The 26,515-nt window shown below is 43.4% G+C and overlaps 1 protein-coding gene across 2 annotated transcripts in view; it reads left to right on the top strand.

Annotated features, from left to right (window-relative positions):
• Piezo2 (piezo type mechanosensitive ion channel component 2) overlaps positions 1 to 26,515 on the top strand; it is a 357,120-nt gene that overhangs the window by 268,477 nt on the left and 62,128 nt on the right. For both annotated transcript variants that reach the window (XM_021150566.2, XM_029472160.1), the window contains exons 17-26: positions 2,630 to 2,803; positions 11,843 to 12,057; positions 13,842 to 14,002; positions 18,117 to 18,293; positions 18,588 to 18,713; positions 19,984 to 20,184; positions 21,550 to 21,754; positions 21,869 to 21,970; positions 22,999 to 23,164; positions 26,008 to 26,251. In XM_021150566.2, the coding sequence (XP_021006225.1) occupies positions 2,630 to 2,803; positions 11,843 to 12,057; positions 13,842 to 14,002; positions 18,117 to 18,293; positions 18,588 to 18,713; positions 19,984 to 20,184; positions 21,550 to 21,754; positions 21,869 to 21,970; positions 22,999 to 23,164; positions 26,008 to 26,251 (1,771 nt within the window). The remainder of the gene's footprint in view (positions 1 to 2,629; positions 2,804 to 11,842; positions 12,058 to 13,841; positions 14,003 to 18,116; positions 18,294 to 18,587; positions 18,714 to 19,983; positions 20,185 to 21,549; positions 21,755 to 21,868; positions 21,971 to 22,998; positions 23,165 to 26,007; positions 26,252 to 26,515) is intronic.

Below are 26,515 nucleotides of genomic sequence, written 5' to 3'. Positions count from 1 at the left end.
AGGGGGAGGGGGAGAGGGAGAGGGAGAGGGAGAGGGAGAGGGAGGGGGAGGAGAGGAAGGGAAAGGGAGGTTGAAGCATGACAAGCTCCAGCAACTTCACACATATACGTACATACCTATATTCATTCATACATACATAAATACATACACATACACATACACACACTGGGTGGATGGGCCAAAGCTCCAACCAACTTTACATACATAAGTATGCATACACATTTGGTAGATGTAATAAACTCCAACAAGCTGCTTGAAACAACTGTATTTTTTTTCTCTTAGCCTTTTGATACCACCTAAGAAAGAGTTCTCTGTGTAAGAAAAATATTACCTCATAGCTACAAGTTACATATTCTCTAAAAACAATCACCACAAAACAAATTCTTTACAGATTAACATCACTACATAAAAGAAAATTACAACAAAATTATTGATCATGGATTTTTTTGAAACTCATATCAAACTGAACATTTCCCATCAATTTTTCTCTCCACAAGTTCATCATAAGCCCAAAGCAATAATTCTTTTGTCATTAATTAACAAAGTTTAAGTAAGTCAATCTATAGTAGCAAGATATTTCCTGTGTTTAGCTGACGACAATTTGTATTTAGCAAGAAACAGATCATCACCTATCTTACATCGTCTCTTTGAAGCCTTGTTTAGCTAAACTAGCTAATCATCTATTCTCTATTCTTAGACTCAGAATTATTGACTGTTTATTCATAATACTGTCTTTTCATGGTGCACACTGAAACATGTGGCCCTATCTCTAAATTACAAACAAGATGCAGGAACTCAAACCCAACCTAGAATGCATGTTTTCTTTGATCATTAGCTTGAACCAAACCTATTATTCTCTTCCAAGTACAATTCTGTACTTGTAAGCCATTAAAGCTCACTGTATTTCTTTTCTAACCTACAAAGCCTTTATTTACTAGTCTACAAGGGAGGGGCACATTCTGCTCTTAATTCTAACTTTATCATATCTTTCTGGCAAAGCAACTTAAACTATCTCCTTAAAGTTTCTATCAATTACTCTAACTTCCTGAAGCTATTTAAATCAAATTAGGAATTCTGTAAAATCATTAATTCATCTAAACAATATTATTTTATGAAAGTTCATCTTCATGCTGATCTGCAGGGAAAGTGCACGATAGAGTGGGCTATCCCCTAGGAGGAAATCACACCAAGCTCTAGGCAGTGAGAGTCTCCCACGTCCAATCACAGCATGCCAGATATACAAGAAATATAGCAATGACAAACATAAGAAGGCACATCAATAGCCAGAAGCAATCCTGAGACAAAGCCCCTGGGGCTGTGCCTCTCAAAGGTACACCCATTTCAGCTGTGCAAATGGTGGACTCTCTCCAGGATGCTCAATTGCCTACTGCAGCTCCTCCTGCATGGTGGCTGCCATTATAATTTTCTTCAAATCTTGTAAGATCCTTGAGCAGCTAAGGAAGTGTGATTTATGAAAAACAGAAAGAAAATGACATCATCACATGCACTGAGTAACTTTCCTGGGAGAAATAGAAAGATCTTCTTTGGACTGGGTAAAGGGTAGAGACAGATAACGGATGTGTGTGTGTATTGGATGTGAGAGTTGTCCACAGATGAAACAAACATGCATGACTGTCTTAGTCAGGGTTACTATTTCAGTACAAAACATTGTGGCCAAGAAGCAAATTGGAGAGGAAAGGGTTAATTCAGCTTATACTTCCACATTGCTGTTCATCACCAAAGGAAGTCAGGACTGGAACTTGGAGGCAGGAGCTGATGCAGAGACCATGGAGGGGTCCTGCTTACAGGCTTGCTTCCCCTCGATCGCTCAGCTTGCTCTCTTATAGAATCCAGGACTACCAGCCCACCCACAATAGACCCTCCCACCCTTGATCACTAATTAAGAAAATGCCTTACAGCTGGATCTCATAGAGGCATTTCCTTAAGAGAGGCTCCTTTCTCTGTGATAACTCCAGCCTGTGTCAAGTTGACACACAAACCAGCCAGTACAGTGACTATGACAGGAACAAGCAGCGATGCTTCCTGATGTCTAAATTTTGCGTAAGGCAGATGTTTGCACCATTTAATGGTTTGGGAGAGGACAGAGTGGAAAATGGCTTTGCCAAGGAAAAGAGAGAAACCAAGGCCACTGCTGAGTCTGAAGTCACAATGGAGTAGCTTTCCAGTAGAAAACGTGGGTCTAGTTGCACTGGAAATCACAGTGCTGTTAGTAGATATGTCCATTTGGGCAACAAAAAGGCAGATAAGTTCATGGGATTGACCAAGAAGAGTACAAGAAAAGGGACCCTAAACTGAATCTAGTGCCAATTCTGCCGCTATGTACAGTACAGATAGGAGGTGGGGCTAAAAAGAAAACCAGACACGTATGAGACGCTGACCCCAAAACTATTAGAAAAGGATTAGTACTGGAACAAAATAAGGGCGTAGCTGCTGGTTTCTGCTACAATGAGTTGGTACTGACGGCTGAGAAGACAGGCTGGTTGGATTGGTGAATAGTGGGAGAGGGGGTAAATGTTAAAAGCTAAGAGGATAAGTGTTGTGGTTTGTGAGGGAGAGGGCAGAGTGTAGTGTCCAGAAAGCTTCTTGCTTTTCTCGTCTTCTTCGACAGGCTCGAGGACCTCGGCCTGAAGCAGTTCACGGTCGCTGAACTGTTCACTCGCATATTCATCCCCACTTCCTTTCTGCTCGTCTGCATCCTACACCTCCACTACTTCCACGATCGGTTCCTGGAACTTACAGACCTCAAGTCCATCCCCAGCAAAGAAGACAACACCATCTACAGGTGAGCTAATGGGAGAAGTCTCTCCTTCTTTATCCAGGAGAAGTCCGCTCTGGAATTCTGCTTCAGTTAGAAGCTAACTTGGACTTTTAACCTTGACCTTGAACTTCTCACTGATGGTGTGTGTGTATGTGTGTGTGTGTGTGTGTGTGTGTGTGTGTGTGTGTGTGTGTTGTGTGTCCCACGCAGCAGAGCCATGAGACTCCCCAGCATGCTTGCTGGTTGCCATGTAAACTTGCCCTCGTGTAGATAGGGCAGGCAAGCCAAACTCTCCTAGGTAACTCCTGCTTCCTTTACTTCTTTTCAGTGCTCAAAACTGAGTGGTTGTTAGAACTGAAGGAACTCCATAGACAAATTGTAGGTGGGAAAATCACCCTCGATGACACTTCTCAATTATTGGAAATTATCACGACTTGATCATTTTTGACACTATGCTGAGATACTCATTGCTGAAACTATTTATTATTGAATTCTGACAGTATTTGTGCTGAATTTAACTATAAATACTCGATGACTTTTCAAAAGTCATATTCAAAGAATTTAGAAACATATTTTAAGCTTGACACATGCCTATAATCCCATCACTTGAGAGGCTGACAAAAAAGGATATATAGCCACAAGTTCAAAGCCAGCCTAGACTATAAAGTGAATTAAAAGCAGAGCAAACACGTTGCATACAGAGAGAGACAGAGACAGAGACAGGGACAGAGACAGAGACAAACATTGACAGAGACAGGGAGGAAGAGAAAGATAATAGAGAAATCTTCATTTGTAATATTTAACTGTTGATCATTGCTAGATGACTTAAATTTTATTTTATTTTATTTTATTTTATTTTTATTTTATTTTGTTCCCAAAGCCCTCTCTTCCCTTCAATGTGTGTTTTCTTCTCTTTAAATATTTGTCCTGTTTGTGGAGACTTTCTGTCACTCTTATTCTTGTTGCCATGTGTCTGGGTTTTCTAATATCAAATAGGATGTAGGCTATAATTTGTACAAAAGAGTAAATATTTTCAGGACCACAGTTTTACTGAAGACAAAAGGCTCAACAAAGGTTTTACCAGATGAATTGCCTGTGCTGGCTAGTTTATGTCAAGTTAACACAAGCTAGAGTCATCTGAAAAGTGGGAGCCTCAGTTGAGAAAATGCCTCCTTAAGATCAGGCTGCAGACAAGCTTGAGAGAGCATTTTCTTAGTCAGTGATTGAAGGAGAATGGCCCAGTCCATTGTGATTGGGGCCATCTCTGGGCTGGTGGTCCTGGGTTCCATGGGAAGCAGACTGAGCAAGCCATGGGGAGCAATCCACTAAGCAGCACCCCTCCATGGCTTCTGCATCAGTTCCTGCCTCCAGGTTCCTGCCCTGCTGAATTTTCTGACCACACTGCTTTTTATAATGAAGTCTAATACAAAACTGTGAATGAAGTAATCCTCCCCCCACCAAAGTAGCTTTTAGTCAAGGTGTTTCATCACAGCAATAGTAACCCTAAGACACCAAGTGATTCAGTCCGAGTATGTTTACTGAGTTTAGCCCATCATTCCCTCAAAGCACACATGTACTGCCATGCCTATTATACAGGTTCTGGGAAGGGTTACTGCCCAGGACAAGTATATGCTGGCTTCTTTCTACAGCTATAACAGCACCACGTTTGCTTGTCAATTTGCTAAGAAACAGCAGACCTAATCAACCACTTCAAGATCACTGCTCCCCTAATTTCTGCTTGTGGCTCAGCCTTGAGCATTCCCTTAGTAAAGACGTTTTGCAAGAAAGGGGAAGGCATTGAGTTACATGGGATTTCACCCTACAGTCTGAGAAACAGTTTTCTAGTACCTTGGAGAAATTCAATAACTCTGGTATCGCGAGGTTTTCTGTGAGAAGGTTCTATAAAGGTTATAAAATTTGAATTTAAATATTTGGCATACACAGCATCTTTTAAAAATTCTCTCATATTTTTCTTACTGATAATTTTCATCTCCCTATAGTTTTTTTTAATCTGTCCTGAGTCTTAATCAATGACCACATTAAAACCCAAATGATGGAGGAGGATAAGCATCTTCGCAGATGAGACTGGCTTCCCTGTTTGCTTGCCTTCTCTTACCTCTTTGCTTTTGGATGCTTTATAAAACCTGGTTGCAAATGGAGATCGATGGCCTCGTTGTAGTTACTAAGTTGATTTCAGAACTATGGTTTTTATTGATATATTCCATTGCCCTCTCCCTGTCTTGTATGTGTGTGTAAGCATGCACATATTCAATGTGGACAGATATCACTTGGACTTGAAGTAGAATTTGTTGTTATTTAAATGTACAGGAATTTTACCTAGAATTATAGAGAGAAATTATGTCATACATAAGAAAAAAGATTACAATTTCTCAGTAGACAAACTCAAGAAATATCGCTTTACTTATTAACTGATCATATATAATAGAACAATAACACAAGTTACGTAATAATTTTCTACAAATCCTTTTAATTAACTTTGATGTCATTATAAGTCATCTTTGAGTCATGTTAGGATATACTTCTTAAGCTAAAGTTTTAAAAGACTCTAAAGAAAATATATTGCTCATGGTTTACTTAGAATTCCTTTAAAGTATGAAAACGGAGCAAAAGTTAATCTTCAGAGTCTAACTTTCTTTGATAATGTCTATCTTCAAAATCAAGCATTCCTACTTTTTAGTAAAGTATGGGATGGGAGAGCAGGGGCTGAAGAGGCGTGGGATCCTTGAGCCGTTTCCTGTATGTGTCTGACTTCACGTTGCTCCTGAATCCTGGTGTCCGGATTCTTCCTCGAGGCACAGTCTGTGTGGATGATACACCTTCCTAAAGCCTAAGAGACTGTCTACCCCTCCCTTACCTCTATCTAACAGTCTCCTCTTTCTCTCCCACCTGTCTCCCACTGCATCCTTGGGCTTCCATCCCTCTGCGCAGCCATGCCAAAGTCAATGGTCGCGTGTACCTAATAATAAATAGGTGGGTATGCTGATGGTTTTTTTTTCTCTCTCTCCCTTTCATTTAAAAAAAATGGTTTTCTTCGTGTGTTAAACCCTTTGCTGCTTTATAAATGACGAGTGGCGTCCTCAGATAGTGGACGGTGGCCTCAGGTATGCTCATGGATGTATATTGCAAACTGAGCCATTTGGTGGCGATACCAAATGGTGCTGTGCGGTGGCTTGTGGCAGTGCTCCAGGGTCTTCAGCTGGTGCTCAGCAGTTGTTTCTGATTTGAACGTGTAAGTCCCTTTGATTTCGTTCTTGGGTAGCATTTGTTTCAGGCTTGCCTGAGCATTTGACACCTCACTGATCATGGAAGGGACAGCTCAGCTCAAGAACTGCCTCCTCCATACAGTTCCATCCACGCAATATCCTGCTGACACTAGTCTGCTCTCCCTCTGGATTCCTGCTGCACTTTTCTCAGGCTGCTTTCCTGACAGTTTCCTTCCAGAACCCTGCTTGTCTTACCTTGCTAAAGGCATACGCTCCTTGGGTCTGGATGCCCTGTGCCAGACACAGGAGACTTCCCATCACTGAACCCTCAGCCCCACTCGATAGTTGGTATTTGAGAGGTGCCTCCTGAATGAAAGGAAAATGACCACAGTGTGTGGTTTAAAAACAACACCAAATAAAACAACAAACAACCCTCCCTCCCCCCCAAAAAAATCAATTTCCAAATACAGTTCTGCTAGAAAGATCATAATATTAAAGGCCAATCTTTTACATCCCTAGATTTCACAGTGTGTCCCCACACCACAATAAATACAAATATGGTCACTAGCTGGCTAGCTGTCACCTGGCTGGGGAGCAAAGAAAAGCAATAGACGTAAGCGTTGTGCTAGGACTCTCTGGAATCTTCTGGAAGCCAGAGTGAGAGAAAACTTCCAGCTCAGGGTTTTAGCTGATGGGTAGAGAGAATAGGGAACTCTCCAGTTAGTGCTCTTCAGCAGCTAATTATATCCCCTGTGTCCAGATAAAAGAGCTCTCTGCATGATGTTCCTCATAAAGCGTGTACCATTCGTTTTATTAGGAGATGCTCTGCAAAGATTCTGACTCACCCCCCAGATAACTAAAATCCACAAATATCTCAGCTTTACCATTACCCCCTTTCCAGTGAAATCTCTCACTCATGGAAAGAGCTCGGAGAAAAGCTAGCATACCCTGCCTCAAGGAAACATTAATCAAACACGCCTGACTCCTACTTCAAAACACAAGCTTCAGAATGGTACCCTTAAAATGCATCCTTAATAGAACCACCTACGCAATTAGAACAGTAGAGTAAGCACCTTGTTGCATAATGTATTTAAGTCCAATGTTGTTTTATAAGGAGACAAATGTACTTAGGCAAGCGAGTTTCTGAATTACAAAAAGAGATATATCTACACAAAGGCTGGTAGACATTACCTTACACCAAGTATGTGGTAAAAGAAGATAGCATGGACTGGGTCACTTGGGGAAAAAAATTGAATAATATGATTAAATTGTGGGGAGTTTTCCAATTATAAAGTTGGCTATTTCCTCAATAATGAACTCATTCTTTCCATGGTGTGTTAAGCAGAGTCATGTGTAGCCTCGCTCGGATTCTATTCTGAGAAATGAGTACCATACATATAAGGTGTGAGCGTAAATTCACAGATCAACTGTTCCTGTGAGAATCCCATCATCTAGAAGTGCTATGGGCTCTGCGAAACATGTCAGACACCTCTAAGACTGTGAACACTCCCCATCCACAGCATGTCTCCGTTCCTGACGTCCCGCATTCCTTATCTCAGTAAAAGGAACATTTACAGGGAGTATTTCATAAGTGCCCAATCAGGATAATTCTAATTCTTAGAATTTAGACTAAGGGATTTTACAATGGCAGATTTCCAACTTTCCTGAATGGAAACTAGCTTAATAGGCAGCTTTTCCTTTTCTTTTTCTTTTTCTTTTTCTTTTTAAATAGATATTTTCTTTATTTACATTTCAAATGTTATCCTCTTTCCTGGTTTCCCCTCTGAAAACCCCCATCCCCTCCCTCTGCCCCCCCACCCGCTCACCAACCCCCCCACACTCCCACTTCCTGAGCCTGGCATTCCCCTACACTGGGGCATGAAGCCTTCATAGGACTGAGGGCCTCTCCTCCCATTGATGACCAACTAGGCCATCCTCTGCTACATATAATAGGCAGCTTTTCAAAATCCAAGTCCGAGTACTAAATTAAACCACCTTGGCTCTCAAGTCCCATCATTTGTTTCACTGAAGAAAGTGTCTCTGGTGCACAGAATGCCCTCGCTCACATTCGCTGAATTGCAGAGTGAACATGCACGAGGCAGAGGTGTAGGGCAAGATGGCTGCCTTCCAGAGCATTGCCCAGAGCTCACACTTAGGATGATGTGATGTACGGATCGAACAGGGTATCAAACACTGAGCCTATAAAGGGAAGAATTAGGTGAATACATGAAGAGACATTGCCCTCTGCTCCATTAGTGTGTGAAGAGTATCAGCTTTTCTTATTCTAAAATCAATAGTGAGAAGCCCATAGCTCAGAGTGTGAATCTCACCCACCCACTCCACACACACATGCACACTCACGCACTTGCACGCACACACACACACACATATATGCACACAGGTGTATAAATGGACAGCAAGGACACAAAGACAGCTGAAAAAAGGTAAACAGGTGAAAATGAACTTCTTATGGAAACAGACCTATGAAATGGTTTGATATCAAGAAGCAGAACAAAGACTCTCTTCACTCATCCCACATCTATCTGGTGCTCCAGATTAAAGAAAGTCCTCTTTCTGGACACTAAATACTCTCGGCGATCAGTAAAGAACCACAAACATTATGAGCTCTGCACCCTGAAGTGTCAGGGACTCTCTCCCTGCAGTGAACTTTGCTGATGTCGGCTTTTCTGCAGAGCAGTCTGGCTGCTCTGTGTAGCAGAGAGTGATCCATTCAGCCCGCAGCCCCCTGTATGTGCAGTTCAGGACCTGCACACAGAGCCGTGAACAAGCATGAAGGACGGGATTTCCTAAAGAGACGCCCGCCATTTTCCTTGAGAGAGGTTTTCTTAAATATACAAATGGGCAGGCAGCAGAATCATCAAGCGAAGAATCGGTCCCCTGTCTGCCACTGAGTGGACCCCTGCAAGAGCACATGTGGACCCCTGCTTTTTCACGAGGATGAACTTAGGATGCAGGTGACCACACCCAAGCATGAAAATCTCTCCTTAGATGATGGTGACGATAGTTCTTTGCAGCTACTCCTCATATGAATCATTCACAGAAACTTCCCCGATTTTTAAAATATCCTTGGCAGTAGGCCTAGTTGTTCCCACTCTACAGAACAGCAGACTGAGGCTAAGGAGGTGAGCCCAGTACTTTGCCAAGCCATGTAGGTAGGCATGGGGATTCTGTTTCCTACATCCTTGGCTTTTGACATTCTTATTGATCTTATTCTCTTTTAGTCTGGTATGACAAAGATTAAAAATGAGAGAGATGAAAAAGATTGCATGGCTTTTTTAAGGGACATGCTTCAACCAATCAGGCATTTAAAATATTTTCACTGTGCATATTTTATGTGCACACATTTTCCTGGATGTGTCATGAAAGATAACAGCCAATGAAATTCTCAAGAGAGTTATCGCACTCCCCTTTTCCTTTTGTGCCAGCCATCATATATGCCTGAGATTACACTGTCCTGAGGGATGCCAGGATGCCCCATCCCCACCCCATCTTTCTTCATGGATTAAATCAGAGTGCAATAAACATGTGGAGGAGCCCAGGTCTCTTCTACTCTCAGATTCATCTGGTCCAGAGATTTTGTAGAGAAGCGTCTAGAAGTCAGTGTAGAGCCCCTTCCAAAATCTTCACTCCAGTATCTTCTTCCACACTGCTGATTTAACTGGTGTCCTCAGAGTGCCCTAGCTATGATTCAGCAGTTTTGAGCATCTTTGCTGAGGAAATTTTGCAGTGTGGTCTTAGTAGTGGCTTTAGAAATAGCCTTGTGACTAGGAGTTTCATTCTACAATTAGCAGGGAGTATTAGAAAGGTGTCTTTTCAGTTCAAGGTTTATGCTGTCTTTAAAATGTAATCCAAGATCACAGTTCTATAGCCTAAATGGCTAAAGACTTTGTCCTGATGTCAGATGTCCTTCTGATGATAAAAATGCAGGCCTACAGCAGTTCCAGAATAAGTGGATACTGATGACTGTGACACCAGCCTGCTACTTCACCCAATTACCCAAACACTTCTCATGCAGATGTCATATACGTGTCATACCCTGACAAATCATGGTTGGTAGGTGTTATCCATGATGTGAATGTACAGTTGTAGAAAAAGAAAAAGTGTTTCATTTTAAAACTGTTCAACTTCCCAGAAATGAGAAGGCAAGAAAGTATGATTCCAGCATAATCCATCCCCAGCTACACCCCTAGGCTGAACTCTGCTCATACACTCCTTCTGCATTTAATTAGCAGTTGGCTCCTAGCATATGATAATCTACTTGATTGGCCCCTACTTAAGAGAATATCATTTTTATGATACTATCTAAAAACCCAAGGACAATGTGGACTCAATTCAGCATCTTCAAACCACAGGTTTGTCTTCAAGTATCATATTAATGATGATAGCTCAGACTTTGTCCAAAGAGACCTACTTATTTGATAGAAACTTAACTAAGTTTAAGAAAAATAAATAATTTCCTGAGATTCCACAATCCTGCTTATAGGATAGTATTATCTATTCTGGCATAACCAGGTAGAAATGTGTGGAATAATTATTACAAATGAAAAGATGATTAGAGTTTCCAGAATACATGTTCATAATATACACTGTATTATCTAGTGTCTCTTATGACATTAACTTGAATAGGAATAAAGAGCTTTTCATCGGTTGAAACAATTAGGAAGTTCGGCATATGGGACTTGCCCGCAGTCCAGCCACTAAGTGGCTAAAGGATGGTTGCTTGGCCTGGGGGTTTTGAGGGCAGCCTAATCAACATAATACTCCATCTCAAAAATAGAGTGTTGGAAAAGCCCTCACTTGGGCTGCCTGCTATGAAGTAAACTGTGGGACCCCAGCTGCTGCGAGGGCAGTAAATGCCCCACCCCCACCCCTGCACTCTTGCTCTGGCTCTGCTCTGGCTCTGGCTCCTACCGGATCCCCTGAAGCTTTGAGTCCACAGTTCACATCAGTGGTCCACAGACAGGATGTGATAAAGATGCCTAAAGCTGAAAGTGTGTGCTCCTCTCTCCTGGCGTTATGCTTTAGACGCTGGTAGCATGAAATCAGCCAATGCCAAGGCTTACTGAGAGCTTACATTACTTAAGGATTTGAAAAGACTTAGGCTATACGTGAATGGCGTGGTTCTTGCAAGATGGTTCGGAACCTTACGTAAAGAGCGTGGTGCACTTTGACTCTGTATCCTCTCCTTTACAAACCAACCATCGCGTCAACTCAGACCATTGCTGAGCCTAGACTTGCAGTGAAAGCACCTACTGGCGACCTGCTGGAATGCACTTGGCATTAGGTCGTCAATGCACCCAGCATAACCCCGATGGGATAGTGGATTATATAGAGCATGAATGTGATCTCTGACATCCTTATAACTCCTCTGTTCTCATCTCCTTTTTTTTCCCTTTCTATTTCAATTACTTTGAGCAGCATCAAGAAAAAATTACCAATCCACCAGAATGAGTAAGTCCCCCATGTGAAGCCATGAAATGCTCGCTCTACATGACGCCATTCCATGCTTCTACATCCTAAACTCTGACCATTTTTCTCCTCCAGGAAAAAAATGTCAAGTTTAGGTGTCAATAGCTCTCATTCCTGACCAATCGCTAGAACCTGAATAAGAAAAGCTAACAAAGATGAGTTGACAGTTTGTTTTTAGAAAGAACTTAAAACAAACAAACCGACAAAAACGCGGTGAGATGCTAACACCCACAGCTCGAGGTCCTTGTACACATACTGAGTTGCTTCCGTTTGGCCTCCATCACTTGCCCCTCGATCGCTCCCTTCTGGCACCCCTTCCTCTTCTCACCCAGCTTCTCTCTGCTCACAGGTTGGCCCACCCTGAAGGAAGTCTCCCAGACTTAGCCATCATGAATATGACCGCCAGCCTTGATAAGCCTGAGGTGCAGAAGTTGGCAGAGTCTGGGGAGGAGAGGCCAGAAGAGTGTGTCAAGAAGACAGAGAAGGGTGAGGCTGGGAAAGACAGTGATGAGTCTGAGGAGGAGGAAGATGAAGAAGAGGAATCCGAGGAAGAAGAAAGCTCAGGTAATCAGCCTCTCTCAACAGCTGCCCTATCGGCACGAATGACAATGTGACTTGCTCCAAAGGACCCTATCTGTGATTCTAATAAAACTTGCAGAATGGGTTCGGTTGCTATAATGATAATATTACTATTCCACTTACTGCAGTGAGGTCCTTTTCATCTAGCTGGAAGGGAAGAGAGCAGATGGTTTGCTAACAATCCCTGAAGATAGGCAGAGTGCCCAGGAAGAGACCCAGAGGGGTGTGTTCTATCCTCTGCTGTTGAGAACCTCTCACAGAACCTGTCCTACTACAAGCAAAAACAGGCCCGTGCATGGAGCACTGACAATTCCTCACATCACCTTCAGAGACTCGTTCTTGTGAAAGGCATTCTGAGGCTCGTCAAGGAGAGGAATGGCTATGGATACATTGCTAGTTCTGGTCCAATGCTTTTAGACTATCAAACCTAGAGGAGGCGCTGTGCAGTTGAATACTGGTCCTTTCAAGCTGGTGCCCTGAAAGGTTTTGGATAGCACTGACTTAAGAGCTCTCTTCCTCATTGCCTCCTGAAAGTTGTGAGATATTCTCTGACTAATAACACAAAAAAGTGGTCATGTTCCCGGTTGTATTTAAGGCTTTTCAAAAAACTTTCTTTCTAGACCTGTAATGACCAGGAATGAGGGGGATGGGGCACCATGGCTATTGGTGTTATCCAGCAGAGGATGCTCAAGGATGCTGTAATGCTCAGAAAGGGAGGCAATGTAGCCTCTGGGTCAGGGTGGGAAATGCTGCACATGTCTTAGCTGGGTTGTCTGCTAAACAAAATCAGAAAACCAAAAATGCAGTGGAGGAAAATTACTCTTAAAGGCCTTGTTCCCTTCTCTAACTCATCTCAGAAGACCCAAGGCAAGAACCAAATGTGTTGTTCACATCTGAACTGCAGTTGTCGCACTCTGTGTGTGTGTGTGTGTGTGTGTGTGTGTGTGTGTGTGTGTGTGAAATTTCATTATATGACAATGAAGAGGACTTTGGCCCTTACTAAAGGTCCCATCAAAAATCCCTCCATACCCTTATTGCTATGTTGTACATCCCTCTAAATTGCTTCTCTCCATTGACTGTCATCTGAGTCACTCTGTAATAACTATTTTTCAGTGTAACTAAAACCTCCCTGAGTTTTCAGAGCCAAGAATAGTCACATTAAAACTACCTCTTACAGGTGGGCACACCCCAGAACTAAAGCATGAGAAGACAAAACCAATCCCATGTGGCTTCCAGTGGGGTTGGCCAGGTCAGGGCTAGACTGATGTGAGCCCCTGAGGTAGAAAAATACAATGGCTGTTTGGATTAAGACAATTAGGAGCACACTTCAGGAAACCATGCTGGCTCTGAGGAGGAACAAGCCATCTCTGCCCACGGCCAACCTGCAGAGTATGCTTGTCAAAGGAGATGGGAGAACCTTATCCATTCATCTGTCACTGGTAGAAGCAATGCTTAGGTGAAAAGATGCCATTTATAGAGAGCTCAGATGATTTATCACAGTCTTGAAAGTAAGTCAAGCCAGAACCCTTTGCACTGGTTTAATTAAAAGGCACATGGAGTAAACTTGTCCCTTGTGTTTGAACGTACATCCACAATCAGCAGCATGGCATGGGGGGAGGGGGCGGTCTTGGATACTTCCTCTCCAGGTTTATAGAATTTGTGCGGTGACTCTTGAGTGGCTTCTCACTCTATCCTGAAAGGAACAAGAATGTCCCCACTAATAACACCAAAAACGGTCACGCGTCTCGTTGTTATTTACTGCTTTGCAGACCTCAGGAACAAGTGGCACCTGGTGATTGACCGGCTCACTGTGCTCTTTCTAAAATTCCTGGAGTATTTCCACAAGTTGCAGGTGTTTATGTGGTGGATCTTGGAGCTGCACATCATCAAAATCGTCTCATCGTACATTATCTGGGTGACTGTGAAAGAGGCAAGTGTGCTTTTCTATCAGACTGAACAGAACATGGCAGGTCCTCATTTCCTTTGTCTATGGGTCCATTCATAGTATAATGTCCCTTACATTCAGGGATCAAGGCATATGTGAGTGCATAAGCTTTACTATACAGAAGACCCCAGGTTGATGGAGCCGAAAAGGGAACGCCAGCAGAAGAGAAAGCCCCATGGCTTAGTTTCCACATTGCTTGGTCAGATAGCAAAGGATGCTTTCTGACCTATGTGGACTGAGTGGGCTGCCTTTCTCCACCACATAGGAATTGATCTCCCAAAGCTTTCTTTGAGGAAAGGAGTAAAATTCCAGTTTATGTTGTCGAGGCGTATACTCTGGTTCCAGAACATAATTAACTCTTTGCTAGAGTTAGCCTTGCTTGCTATCTTTATAAGAGATGAAGTGGATGGTACACTTGATTTATTCTTCTGTCTTAGGCCTTGATTTTTTTTTTTAAAAAAAAGGGGGGGGAGCATCATTCTCTCAAGAGTTCCTCCATGTTTACTATGGAGAAACAAACTTTCTTTCAATTTATTCGTCAAATAGTCTTTGCAGACTTCTATACTTGACCAAGTCAGCCAAGGACTGGTCATTTTCACTGACCTCTAACTTTCCTGGATGGCCTTTCAACTGGTTACAATGCAGAAACTTCACCCTGAAATTTAGGTCAAGAGCTTACCGCCTACAATTTTTAAGGAGTTTAGCCACAACACTCCAACCAAGCTTGGCACAGAAAACAAACGGAATGAACTTTGTCCAGAGAACATTATGGCATCAAATTCTACCTCTAGTCCCTGGATAATCAGAGTCTTGTTGCTCTGAAACATGGGGCTGAACAGCCATGTTTCCTGGAAAGTTTCATTCATCCGGATTGGTTTCAGACCAAATCTTTGTAATTTGTTCTTATTCATCTTTCTTAATTAGCATATAAAATAACACACTTCCTTATGGCATTTTCATACATATTTTGTTTGGCTGCTCTCCCTTCCCCCATTTCTCCTCCACTCTCCCTGGCCTCCATTCCCATTGTACTATTCGCCTCCTGGATTATCTCTTCTGTTTCATGTTATGTGTGCTCTGGTCTCCTCTCCATTTCATTGGTCCTTCTCTAATTTACTGGCCTTTAACCACATTCATTGCACATAATACACACATACACAACATGGATTCATTCTGGGTGAACATTCCATTAGACTCTTGTTGCCATGGAGATGATGAGCCCATGGGCCCCTTAGGTCCTGATGCTGCAAGAGAGCAGGAGTTTGGAGCAACTTACTGTTGATGAAGAAGCTCTCTATACTGGACCCATTTTTCTATTTGTGAGATTGTAACAATAAAATACCTTCCCCGGAGAAACTCCTCACCCCTGTTCTCCTTTGTTGGATACTGGTGACTGTGTCTTGTGATACATATCCTGGCTCTACTCCTTCTGTCCCATTCCTCTGTCTCTCTTTAGCTCCAGGCCCTGTGTATTGCCTACTCTGCCTATTCCCCATTGAGAAGGTGAATGCCTATGCTCCTGAAGTCCCATTACTGCCCATCCACATCTGCAATGATGGGACATTGATCTCCTTACAAACCCACTGCTTTGATTGATAGACGATACATGACCTTGCTTCTTGTGTGCCCCAAGACACCCCCTGCCAGTGAGCCCTAAAACTGAGCCCATTACCCACATGATCTCCCCCCTTAGATAACTAAGAGATTCTCAGCGTTTCACCCATCTTTTCTCCATCCAGTACACCCTCCCTGTTGCACCTAGACATTCTCTGTAGGTGTAAATGGGATCACATTAGACCTCTCTACCTAAAATGTTGTCATGGATATATTATTATACATACACAGACTTCTTATTAATGGTGTGGTCCACACCACTTCCGGAGTGCAATACCTGGAGCCTCTGGAAGATGTGGTGTTCAAATCACATGTCTCTTTTATTAGATAACTTGCTTCTCTTGGAAATAATTGGTGCTCTTCCTTGTCACCCAGGCTTTGGGTCTGGGGTCCCTTTGCTGACCTCACTCCTGTTTAGAGACTCCTGTTCTCAACTCTAATGGCTGGCAGCTGAACCATCTTTCTTTCCTTGAGTTAGACTGTTGGGAGCTCCTGTCACCTCGTAGGTCACCCAGGCAGCAAGCTCATCCTGTCGCTTTGTCTGGGACATTCATGGATTTAGTATATTCTACATGTACCCCAAGGGCAAGGAATCCTCAGGACATTTGTCACCTGGAACCTGGTTGGGAGTGAAGATTTACTGTCTTTGCATATCACTTGGAAAATAGCAAATTCTGTGCAAAATTTAAAGCTCTCATTATAAGCCTGGCATGGTGGCGCATGCCTTTAATCCCAGCACTCGGGAGGCAGAGGCAGGTGGATTTCTGAGTTTGAGGCCAGCCTGGTCTACAAAGTGAGTTCTAGGACAGCCAAGGCTACACAGAAAAACTCTGTCTCCAAATACCAAAACCAAACCAAACCAAACCAAAACAAAACAAAACAAAAAAGCTCTCAGTATAAAATATAATAAAAGAAGCAAGAGGCTTACCTCATAGTAAATACCTTTAATATAATTTGCTTTTTAACATTCAAATTGACCCTACTTTTGACTATGGGAAAAGAATCAATTCATTCATCAAAGCATTTTTGATAAAACACAGCATTCAGTTTGTATCCAAGTACAATGTAGATGATTGGGCACTCTTATAAACAGCATCTCTTCCTCCCCCAGTTTATTCTGTAAGGAAACTCCTTCTACCTTACTATTTCAGCACTTAATTCTCAGAGAGAATACTTGCCTTCCCTAGGGACAGGCAAGTACGTTGGGAAGCAAACTACATGCTGCACAAATGTTCATGTTTTCCCATCTCATACTTTCTAAGCCAGATTTGGAACCTATTCTCCACCGCTCATAGAGCTTTGTGCCTGGTACACAGTGAGTTTTATAGTGAGCACGTGCTATAATTTTCACCTGAGAGCAGCACTAGCCCTGAGACAGTGTCAAAATAAATTAGCATGGTTCCTGGCAGACTAAGACAATGGTGTTTCTGTATTCATATAAGAACTGTAAGCTGTGGAGAGACTGACTAGAGCAAGGGACTGACTAGATCTGTCTGCTTGATAAATACATGCACATCCAAGAGCCAACCATCAAGCTGAACTCATTGTCCTTCCCCCTTAAATCAGCATAAATCAGCATATTCTTGGGAATTCCTATCTCCTCAGGGATAATTCACTTACTTAGGCTTCCCCAAAAACCTGGCTGTCATGTCTCACACTTTCTCTACTTAACAACCTGCCATGGTCCAACCAGTTGGCCATCAAATCAAGCTAATTTTACTTCCCAGGCAATCCAGTATGTATCTTTTTTTTTTTTTAATGCAAGCACAGAACCGCATGCTTCCATGGAACTATGGAATCCCTAACTCCAAACCTCCACAGCTTCTATAGAGCTGGGTTCTGGCTTCTAACCTAGCCCTTACATTTCTTCCTCCTTAATTCTGTGGCATGTATTAAAATATAATGCAAATTTTCCCTTCAAACCTTCTGATGTAAGGCCTAGACATGGGTCTCCCTTTCCTACAGAGTGGGTTCATGTGTCATTTCATGGCTCAAAGGGACCAGTCAAAGCTTGACTTGAAGCTGCATCTCCATCCTCATCTATGAGTAGCCCTAAAATCTCCTGATGGCCAATGGCCTATCCTCACTACACTACCTCTTCCCTTTATCCTTTGCTTCTGCATCCTTCACCTTGAGTGTGCTTTGCATCTTTCACAGCCTGTTTTAGCTTTGTGTCAATCCCCATCTTTGGACTGAGGACCCTTCGGGGTGCTATTACAAAAGCCCAGGAACACTTACAAGTTAGCTACTGTTACATCATATGGATCCTACCTGGTTTTATTGTTTGTCTGGTTCATGAGATATATAGCATCTTCAAGACCACAGAACCTCTCTATCCTTGCAACAGCCAGCACCTAAGGCAGTGCCTCACACATAAGAGCTCAGACAACCTTTGATGAACTGGAACCACACTGTCCTGTCTTGTAATTGTCCTGCCATGCCATGTATTTTTTTTTTGTCTCCATTTTTGATTTTGTGTTTTCAGGTGTCTCTGTTCAACTATGTATTTTTGATTTCTTGGGCATTTGCTCTGCCATATGCCAAACTCCGTCGTGTGGCTTCCAGTGTCTGCACTGTCTGGACATGTGTGATCATCGTCTGCAAAATGTTGTACCAGCTGCAAACCATTAAACCTGAGAACTTTTCTGTCAACTGCTCCTTGGTGAGCCTCAAAATTGGGGGGGGGGGGGCCTTCCTCACTGACCTTAAGAGGATCATGGGAGATTTTTGGTGCCGGGGTCACTACACCAAGAACATTCTGTCTAAGTTATAAGTCATCGCATCCACAACAGTTCTATTCTGGCCCCGTGATGGACCTGGATCTGCTTATAACCTGAGAATCCTCCCCACTTGAAATGGATCCTCACCCCCTGCCCCTCCAAACTCCCTTTGATCAAAGAAGCCTGCGCTCTAAATTTTAACAAGCAATTTTTATCCTGTTTCGTCTTCTTTTCAGCCCAATGAAAATCAAACCAACATTCCCCTTCATGAGTTGAACAAGTCTCTTCTCTACAGTGCCCCTGTTGATCCCACTGAGTGGGTAGGCCTAAGGAAGTCCTCGCCTTTGCTCGTCTACCTGAGGGTAAGGCTTTATTGTGCCTCACATGGGCCTCCCTGCACAGTTATGGTTTGTGATTCCTGCCCCTCCCGAGACTCTTAATAGCCCCCTTGATAGTAACTTTGTCTTCTTAGCTCATATCTAAAATTGTAAAACCGGTATTTATATTGTGCTGGAGAGAAAGTGCTCAGGCAATCTGACTCAGATTAGTGAAATGCAACCAATACCTCCACTAGCTTCTCACGGCACATTAAAGCATAAAGTTGGTGGTCACATCAAAACTAAAGCAAGTCCAAAATACATTGTGAAGGTCTTTGAAAAATATAAATTTGCAATACTGTACATCATGTCATCTTTTCTAGACGCAAAGAAAAACACTAAATAAAATCTATCAAATTATCAATAATGATTACTTGTGAGAAAGAGGCATAAAAGCACTGAAGGAAATACTTGCTGCCAATTTCTTCCTCTTGAATGTTTAATAAGGAGTACATATTATCTTACAAAACAATACATAGTTTAGTCAAAAAGTCATAGAAACTTAATGAAAACAAAACCATTAGAATCCTGTACATACTTGTACATTGTACTTTGATGAATAACTCAAGCAACCTTAATCGTTGTCCTAATCTCTCACAAGATATGATCACATGAGAATTTTAAATGTATGAAACATCTCATTCTGTAATTTCTAGAGCTCCTCTAAAGTCACTGTCAGGATAAAATAAACTGATATTTGGAAAGCCAGAAACCACCTGTTGCCACTCGTCAATACTCTTGTCATGAGTGTTTTTCTCACCAGGACTTGGCCATCTTGAACTTGCTTCTCCACTTACCTTTCTCCCTGGCAAGTCTACAGAGGTATTAGATTCTCTCTCCAACTGTCATCCTGCCCAAGATCAGTGGTTTTCCCATATTTCCCTGGGCTGATTTGCACTTAAGGGTGGCAAACAAGGCAAGAACGTCTTCCCCTGAGTTCTCAGTGCTGCTCTCTTTGTGTGAGGCATGCACTTAGCAAGCAAGTAGAAACAGCAGCCACAGTCTTGTGCCCAGAGAGTCTGGACCCTGTTACCACAACAGTTAACCCCATTTCCATAATGAAGGTAGGGCCACAGTAAATAAGACAGAGAAATAGGCTCAATTCTATAATGAGTACCGGTATGATCTAATATAACATTGCCTTTTGAGACATCTGGAAGGCAAAACGATGATTGAATTATTACAATTGTTCAGAACTATCAAATCACAGAGCCTTTAGTGTACACAGATGTGTTTTCTTCCTTGCTGTTTGTAGAACAACCTCCTGATGCTGGCGATTTTGGCCTTCGAAGTCACCGTTTACCGCCATCAGGAGTACTATCGAGGCCGAAACAACCTGACTGCTCCAGTGTCTAAAACTATCTTTCATGACATCACAAGGTTACATCTAGATGATGGGCTTATCAATTGTGCCAAATATTTTGTAAATTACTTCTTCTACAAGTTTGGCCTAGAGGTGAGTTTTCTTGCCCATGTCTTTGTTTTCTTTTCATGACCATTTAAAGCCTTCCTTTGGGCTAGATGATCGCTGAGGGTTCATTGCACAACTCCAGTTTGTGATTCACAAAGCCATTGAGAGTGGTGGGTCAGCTCAGCTCAAGTTCACAAGTGTACTTGGTCCCTAGGCCTCCTGGGCCATTTAAACATATATCCACAATCCTCTGGGTTTCTTATTAAGAATAGACTTCACTGTCTTTGCGTTCACTTTGAATGTGTAAACTGAGAGGTGAACTCTTTATTTTAAATCATTTTATTTGTTTACATTTCAAATGATATCCCCCTTTCTGGCTACCCCTACACAACTCCCCCATCCCATCCCTCCTCTCCCCCTTCCCCTTTGCCTCTATGAGAGTGCTTCTCCAACCACTCCCCAACTCCCACCTCACTGCTCTAGCTTTCTCCTATGCTGGGGCATCAAAACTCGACAGGACTAAGGGCCTCCCCACCCACTGATGTCAGACAAGGCCATCCTCTGCTACATATGTATCTGGAGCCATGTATCCCTCCAGGTACACTCTTTGGTTGATGGAAAGGTGAACTCTTGTGCCCTGAAATGGTGCTGAAAGAATAGTAACAGAGTAAATGGGAAAATGGAATTCAATAATGATAATCTATGATGGACTTAAGGAACAAATTTGCAATGGTGATGTTTCCCAAGGACCTCATAGCTGTCACCCTTCACTCTGTTGAAGCAGTTACTGTGAAGGGCACAGTCAGTTCTCACAGAAGGAATCACACAGCATTTCTATCTTCGTGGTGAAAAACACTCATCCATGAGGCCTTGGGGGATGCTTTTGTGCACTGGGCATTCAAATGCTGATCTCTGTACCCAGAGATCTGTTGGAGCCCAGGCTTTGGTATGACCCATGACTAGGTATTTTGGAAAGTGTTGTTCTCCATCACCTCCTGATTGGTTAGATCAAGAGCTGAATAGCCTATAGCTGGGCAGGAGAGGATAAGGCAGGAGAGTGGGAGTGGGTAGAAGAGGAGACACCATCAGTTCACAAAGGAAGAAGTAAGTGTCAGGGCAAGACCAAGATGATAGGTAAAGGACCACATGAAAGGACCATATTAGAATAGAATAGAATGTTAGGTTAGAATTGCCCAGAAACTTCCCAGAATAGTATATTGAAGTTTATTAATCAATATAAAAGTCTCCATGTCATTATTTCTGAGCAAGGGGGTACTGAGAAAAGCCCCCTACATTTAAAGTGAGGCTCCCCACGTACCCATGCAGACAGACTAAGGAGCACTGGTATCTGTTGTCACTTCTCTTTCTGAATAATGTAATCTTTCTTGCCTTGTAACAATCCCTATACAGACCTGTTTCCTAATGTCCGTGAATGTAATTGGACAGCGAATGGACTTCTACGCCATGATTCATGCCTGTTGGTTGATCGGTGTCTTGTATCGACGCAGAAGAAAAGCCATTGCCGAGGTCTGGCCCAAGTACTGCTGCTTCCTGGCTTGTATCATCACCTTCCAGTACTTTGTCTGCATCGGCATCCCCCCTGCCCCTTGCCGAGGTGAGCATCCTGCCTAGAGCATCTCCCCATAACAACAGCCATAGCCAGTGGACCACTGCGAAGTACAGAGACACCAGGGAACTGACTGTGCTTGCTCATCCCTGCCCATTGCAGATTACCCATGGAGATTTAAAGGAGCCTACTTCAATGATAACATTATCAAGTGGCTGTACTTCCCGGATTTCATTGTGCGGCCCAACCCCGTGTTTCTTGTCTGTAAGTGTTTCCGCTGTGGGACCATGGGATGTAGGTATTTGGTTTATATTTGCTCATTATTTTTCAAGTGTTAGGCATTAGTGCTCTTAGTTCCCCAACTGAAGCTTGTCTTATGTGTTCATATTTTGAGTCACCAAGAGCATCTACTTGTTCAGTTCCATTTGGGAAAGGCAGAAATCAACATTGAAGTAACTTACTTCCATACCTCTATTCACATATGCCTGCCTCTTTATAGATAGACTAGAGAGAGAACTTTGCATGTTGACTCCATTTCCAGCTACCATGGCAGGTAGACCGAGATGAAAGACAAGGCTGTGGCAGCACTGGGGAGCCTCAGATGTCAGCCATGGGAGAGCTACATGAAAAGCCTTCTAGAACAGCAAGCAAATGGATGGGTGGAGTAGTGTTTCTGGGACAGTAGGGGTGGCAGGACTGTGGAAAATTCCAGAGTGACTCCCCTGCCTCAGAAGGTTCAGGCTGATTTTAAAGTCAAGGAAGCTACCTGTGCCTTGGGAGTGGCCCAGAGACCTGGCCAGGACATCTCTGCTCTGAGCAGCTCAAAGCCCTCCCTGTTCATGACTGTTCACAACCTGACTGCCTTTGCCACCTGCTCTGGCACACCCTCAGTGCAAGCACTGACAAGAGTCGGGTTACAGATGCAAAGGAGCTGGTGAGCAGAGAGTATAGCAATGTCTGTATCTAGCTCATGTGAGAGGATAAGCCAGGCTTCCATTGATTTCCTCAACACCCCTAGATGAAAATGTACCATACCCCAAGATCTGTGGAGACAGGCACCTAGTGTTTGGATATGATGGCATCCAGATGTCACCAATGCTGGCCCTGTGTTTCTTATACTCACTTCGTTGCCCCCATACTGAGATCAGGAAATGGGGACTTGGTTCCAACCTTAGAGAGTGGCATGCACCTTGGGGGACACAAGTGACCTAGGAGCTCAGGCCCCGACAAGCTACACGGTGACTGCATGTGGTGTTTCAGAACCTGAAGAGTGGCTGCTTTTGTCTTGCCAGATGACTTCATGCTGCTCCTGTGTGCTTCCTTACAACGACAGATCTTTGAGGACGAAAACAAGGCAGCCGTGCGCATCATGGCTGGGGACAATGTCGAGATCTGCATGAACCTTGACGCAGCCTCATTCAGCCAGCATAACCCTGTACCAGATTTCATTCACTGCAGGTAATGGCAGCTCTATCTCTTTGAGGGCAGTCTTGGTGTGCCATGTCATCCGAGCTGCCTCTTTACTGCAGTTCTTTCTGTGAACCACAGCAGAAGCCGATGAGCTTCTGAGTTATACATCTGGGTCCCTCTTGTCCACACAGAATGTCATTAATAGCCTCAGTCTCTTCTTCCAACAGAAACTGTAGTAGGTCAACAATCCCAGTAGGCATCCCTTCAGGGAGACTCCTTTCCTATCTTCATCTACCCTCTCTCCTCCTCCTTCTTCATCCAACCTCTTATTCCTCTCCCCCCTTTTCCCTCTCTATTTTCTTTACCCTTCATCTACCCACTCTCTCCCCTGCATCTCTTATTAACTACTTGTCTCTCCTCATCCTAAATCTTTCATCCCCACTACACTTCCTCATTCTCATCCCTCCCCATTCCCTCCCCTTATTATCTTTTGATCTCTTTATCTCTCCCTCCTGTAGTCCTCACCCTAGTTACTCTTACCTAACCACCCCCTTCCTCATCCCTGTTCCTCCTGAAGTACACCCATCCCTGTCCCTCCTCCTCAGAACCCCTCCTCATTTCTTTCTCCATCATTCCTCATTCCTATTCCTCCTCACCACTTCTATCATTCCTGTTTTTCTTCTTCCTCACCTGTGTGTTCAAGAGCCTAAAGAGTGAAGCCCCCAGAGCTTCCCTGAGTGATTCTGTCCATATGTCCTGCCTCCCTGATCCCTGTGTTGGATCCCTTTACAGCTCTATCTGCCCCTCCCTCTTCCCAGTCAGGTGACACCCAGCTTTGCCTTTTTGAGCTTCTCTATGGCAGCTTTGATGAAATACCAGCCCAGTTTCTCTCCTGGTACATTCTTTCTGTATTTTTTGGGTTTTCCAGGCATAGTTTCATCCAAAGGCCTGTCTGGTGTCAGGCTCGCCAGCTATCCTCATCCAGGAAGGCTTTTTAAACTCTCTATAGCCACAGTGTAGTAGCCTAACAGCACTGTGGGATCTGGCTTTGTGACTTAGGCCTGATCTGCCAGCCTCTGAGGCTCCTGGGTTAGTGGTCATCCCCGACTTCTGTTGGGAAAATATGGCATCGGCAGGCAGACAGACAGACAGACAGACATTAAGAGTATACATGGCATCTGTGTGGAGCGCCCCAACTTCTGACTCCAGAGACAGGTGGCATGCAGCTGTCACTTTTTAAGAATCTGTCATATCTGCTCTTCTAAAGTGTAGCACAAGGGGCAAAGCCCTTCTAACTGATTCTGTTCTTGTCCCCATTCCCCGATGACATTGTCCTGACCCCATACCCCACATGCATTACTTAAGGAACTTCCATTGCCTGCTGGATCTAGGCATCAGATTCCATTCCAAGTACTTTACTTCCATTGAGCCATACCAGAGATTGACTCCTCCAGCCACCTATGGCCAGAGTATATACTGTCACATTCCACTTTATCTGGGTAAGAAGCCGGCAGGTTTGCTAATCACAACCGTGGCCCTCCTGCCTTTATTTTAGAAAACTAAAGAAGGATTACAGTTTTTCCCAAAATAAATATATTTTTTAATTTTATTCCTCAAATCAGTAATGTCAATAGTTCATTCACCTGATAAATGCACCAAGTCCTGCCCTGTTTTCTAATACTGCTCACAAAGCCGGAGCTTACATTATGGAGATTATCTATTAACCTTCTATAGAATTGAAGCCCATGAATCAAACAGTGAATTCAGAATTTAGTCTCTGATCTTTTTCCATAAACCCAAGAGGGAAACCTTTCAGAGCAAGCCCTCAATGAAGGGGTGATCAAGCAGAGGACAGTGCTGGCCAGACACCGTAATACCTGTCACCTAAATCCCAGGCTCTGGAAGCAGACACAGCTGCTAATGATTGTAGAAAAATGTGGGTCTTATACTCCAGTCTCACCTTTCATCAGTAAAGCCACTGGGGAGGGACAGTCCCTCAAAGAACCCTGTATGGGCCCAGTGACATCCAGATGCAGAATTATTAGAACTGTTCTTCCATCTATGGGCAGATTAATTTTTTTTACCTCTAGTAAAATTTTTGTATGTAGTATGTGTATCCTTTGTAATGTATTAATTAAATTTCTAGTTCCTTGAATGTAATCCATTGCTCATTTTCCTGCCAGGCAGGAGGCACCTATCTCTTGGGATGGTTTTCACTGTATAATTATTTGTCTTAGGGTTTTACTGCTGTGAACAAACACCATGACCAAGACAACTCTTATAAGGACAGCATTTAATTGTGGCTGGCTTACAGGTTCAGAGGTTCAGTCCATTATCATCCAGGCAGGAATATGGCAGCTCCTAGGCAGGCATGGCACAAGAGGAGCTGAGAGCTCAACATTTTGATTTAAAAGGCAAACAGGAAGAGACTGGCTTTCAGGCAGCTAGGACGAGGCTCTTAAAGCCCACACCCACAGTGACATACTTCCTCCAACAAGGCCATACCTACTCCAGTATGGCCACATCTCCAAATGGTGCCACTCCCTAAGCCATGCATATTCAAACCACCACATTATACTTGCTTCATATAGAAAGACAAAAAGAATTTTGAATATTCAAGTGGTAGGCAGAAAACGTTTTGTGAGAAGTTAGTCTCAGATGAGATGATAGGCATATATTCCGGTGGTTTTTCTCCACTTACCTATTTGTCTAGGACTGATTATGTAGGGGCTTCCTATGCAGCAAGCAGTGGGATGCACAGAGCTCAGCACATGATTTGCATCATGTGGGTAGTTCAATGTTGAAAAAAGAGGTTTCCCTCCTTAAAGAAGAGCTCTTGGTTTTGCCTGTGCTGCTGTTGTCTTTGCATGGCCCCGGGGTCTGTTTTGCAGATCTTACTTGGACATGTCCAAAGTGATCATCTTCAGCTACCTCTTCTGGTTCGTCCTCACCATCATCTTCATCACGGGAACCACCAGGATCAGCATATTTTGCATGGGCTACTTGGTGGCCTGTTTCTATTTCCTGCTCTTTGGAGGGGATCTGCTGCTGAAGCCCATCAAGAGCATCCTTCGTTACTGGGACTGGCTGATTGCATACAACGTGTTTGTGATCACCATGAAGAATGTACTGTCAGTAAGTGGTTCTCACTACATAACATCCTTGTGGTTTCAGTGTGAGAATAAACAGTCCACATGGTGGTCCTTAAAAGCCCCAGCAAAGCCCCAGCCAAGACACTGCAAGTTCAGGCTTCAATGACTGCTTGCCACTCTTGGTTTTACAGTGTTAAGAGAATCTTTTCTAGCCGGGCGTGGTGGCGCACGCCTTTAATCCCAGCACTCGGGAGGCAGAGGCAGGCGGATTTCTGAGTTCGAGGCCAGCCTGGTCTACAAAGTGAGT

Source organism: Mus caroli, chromosome 18, assembly GCF_900094665.2.
Source record: "Mus caroli chromosome 18, CAROLI_EIJ_v1.1, whole genome shotgun sequence".
Taxonomy (NCBI): domain Eukaryota; kingdom Metazoa; phylum Chordata; class Mammalia; order Rodentia; family Muridae; genus Mus; species Mus caroli.
Note: the sequence above shows the minus strand (reverse complement) of the source record. Positions and strands in the feature narration are given on the sequence as shown.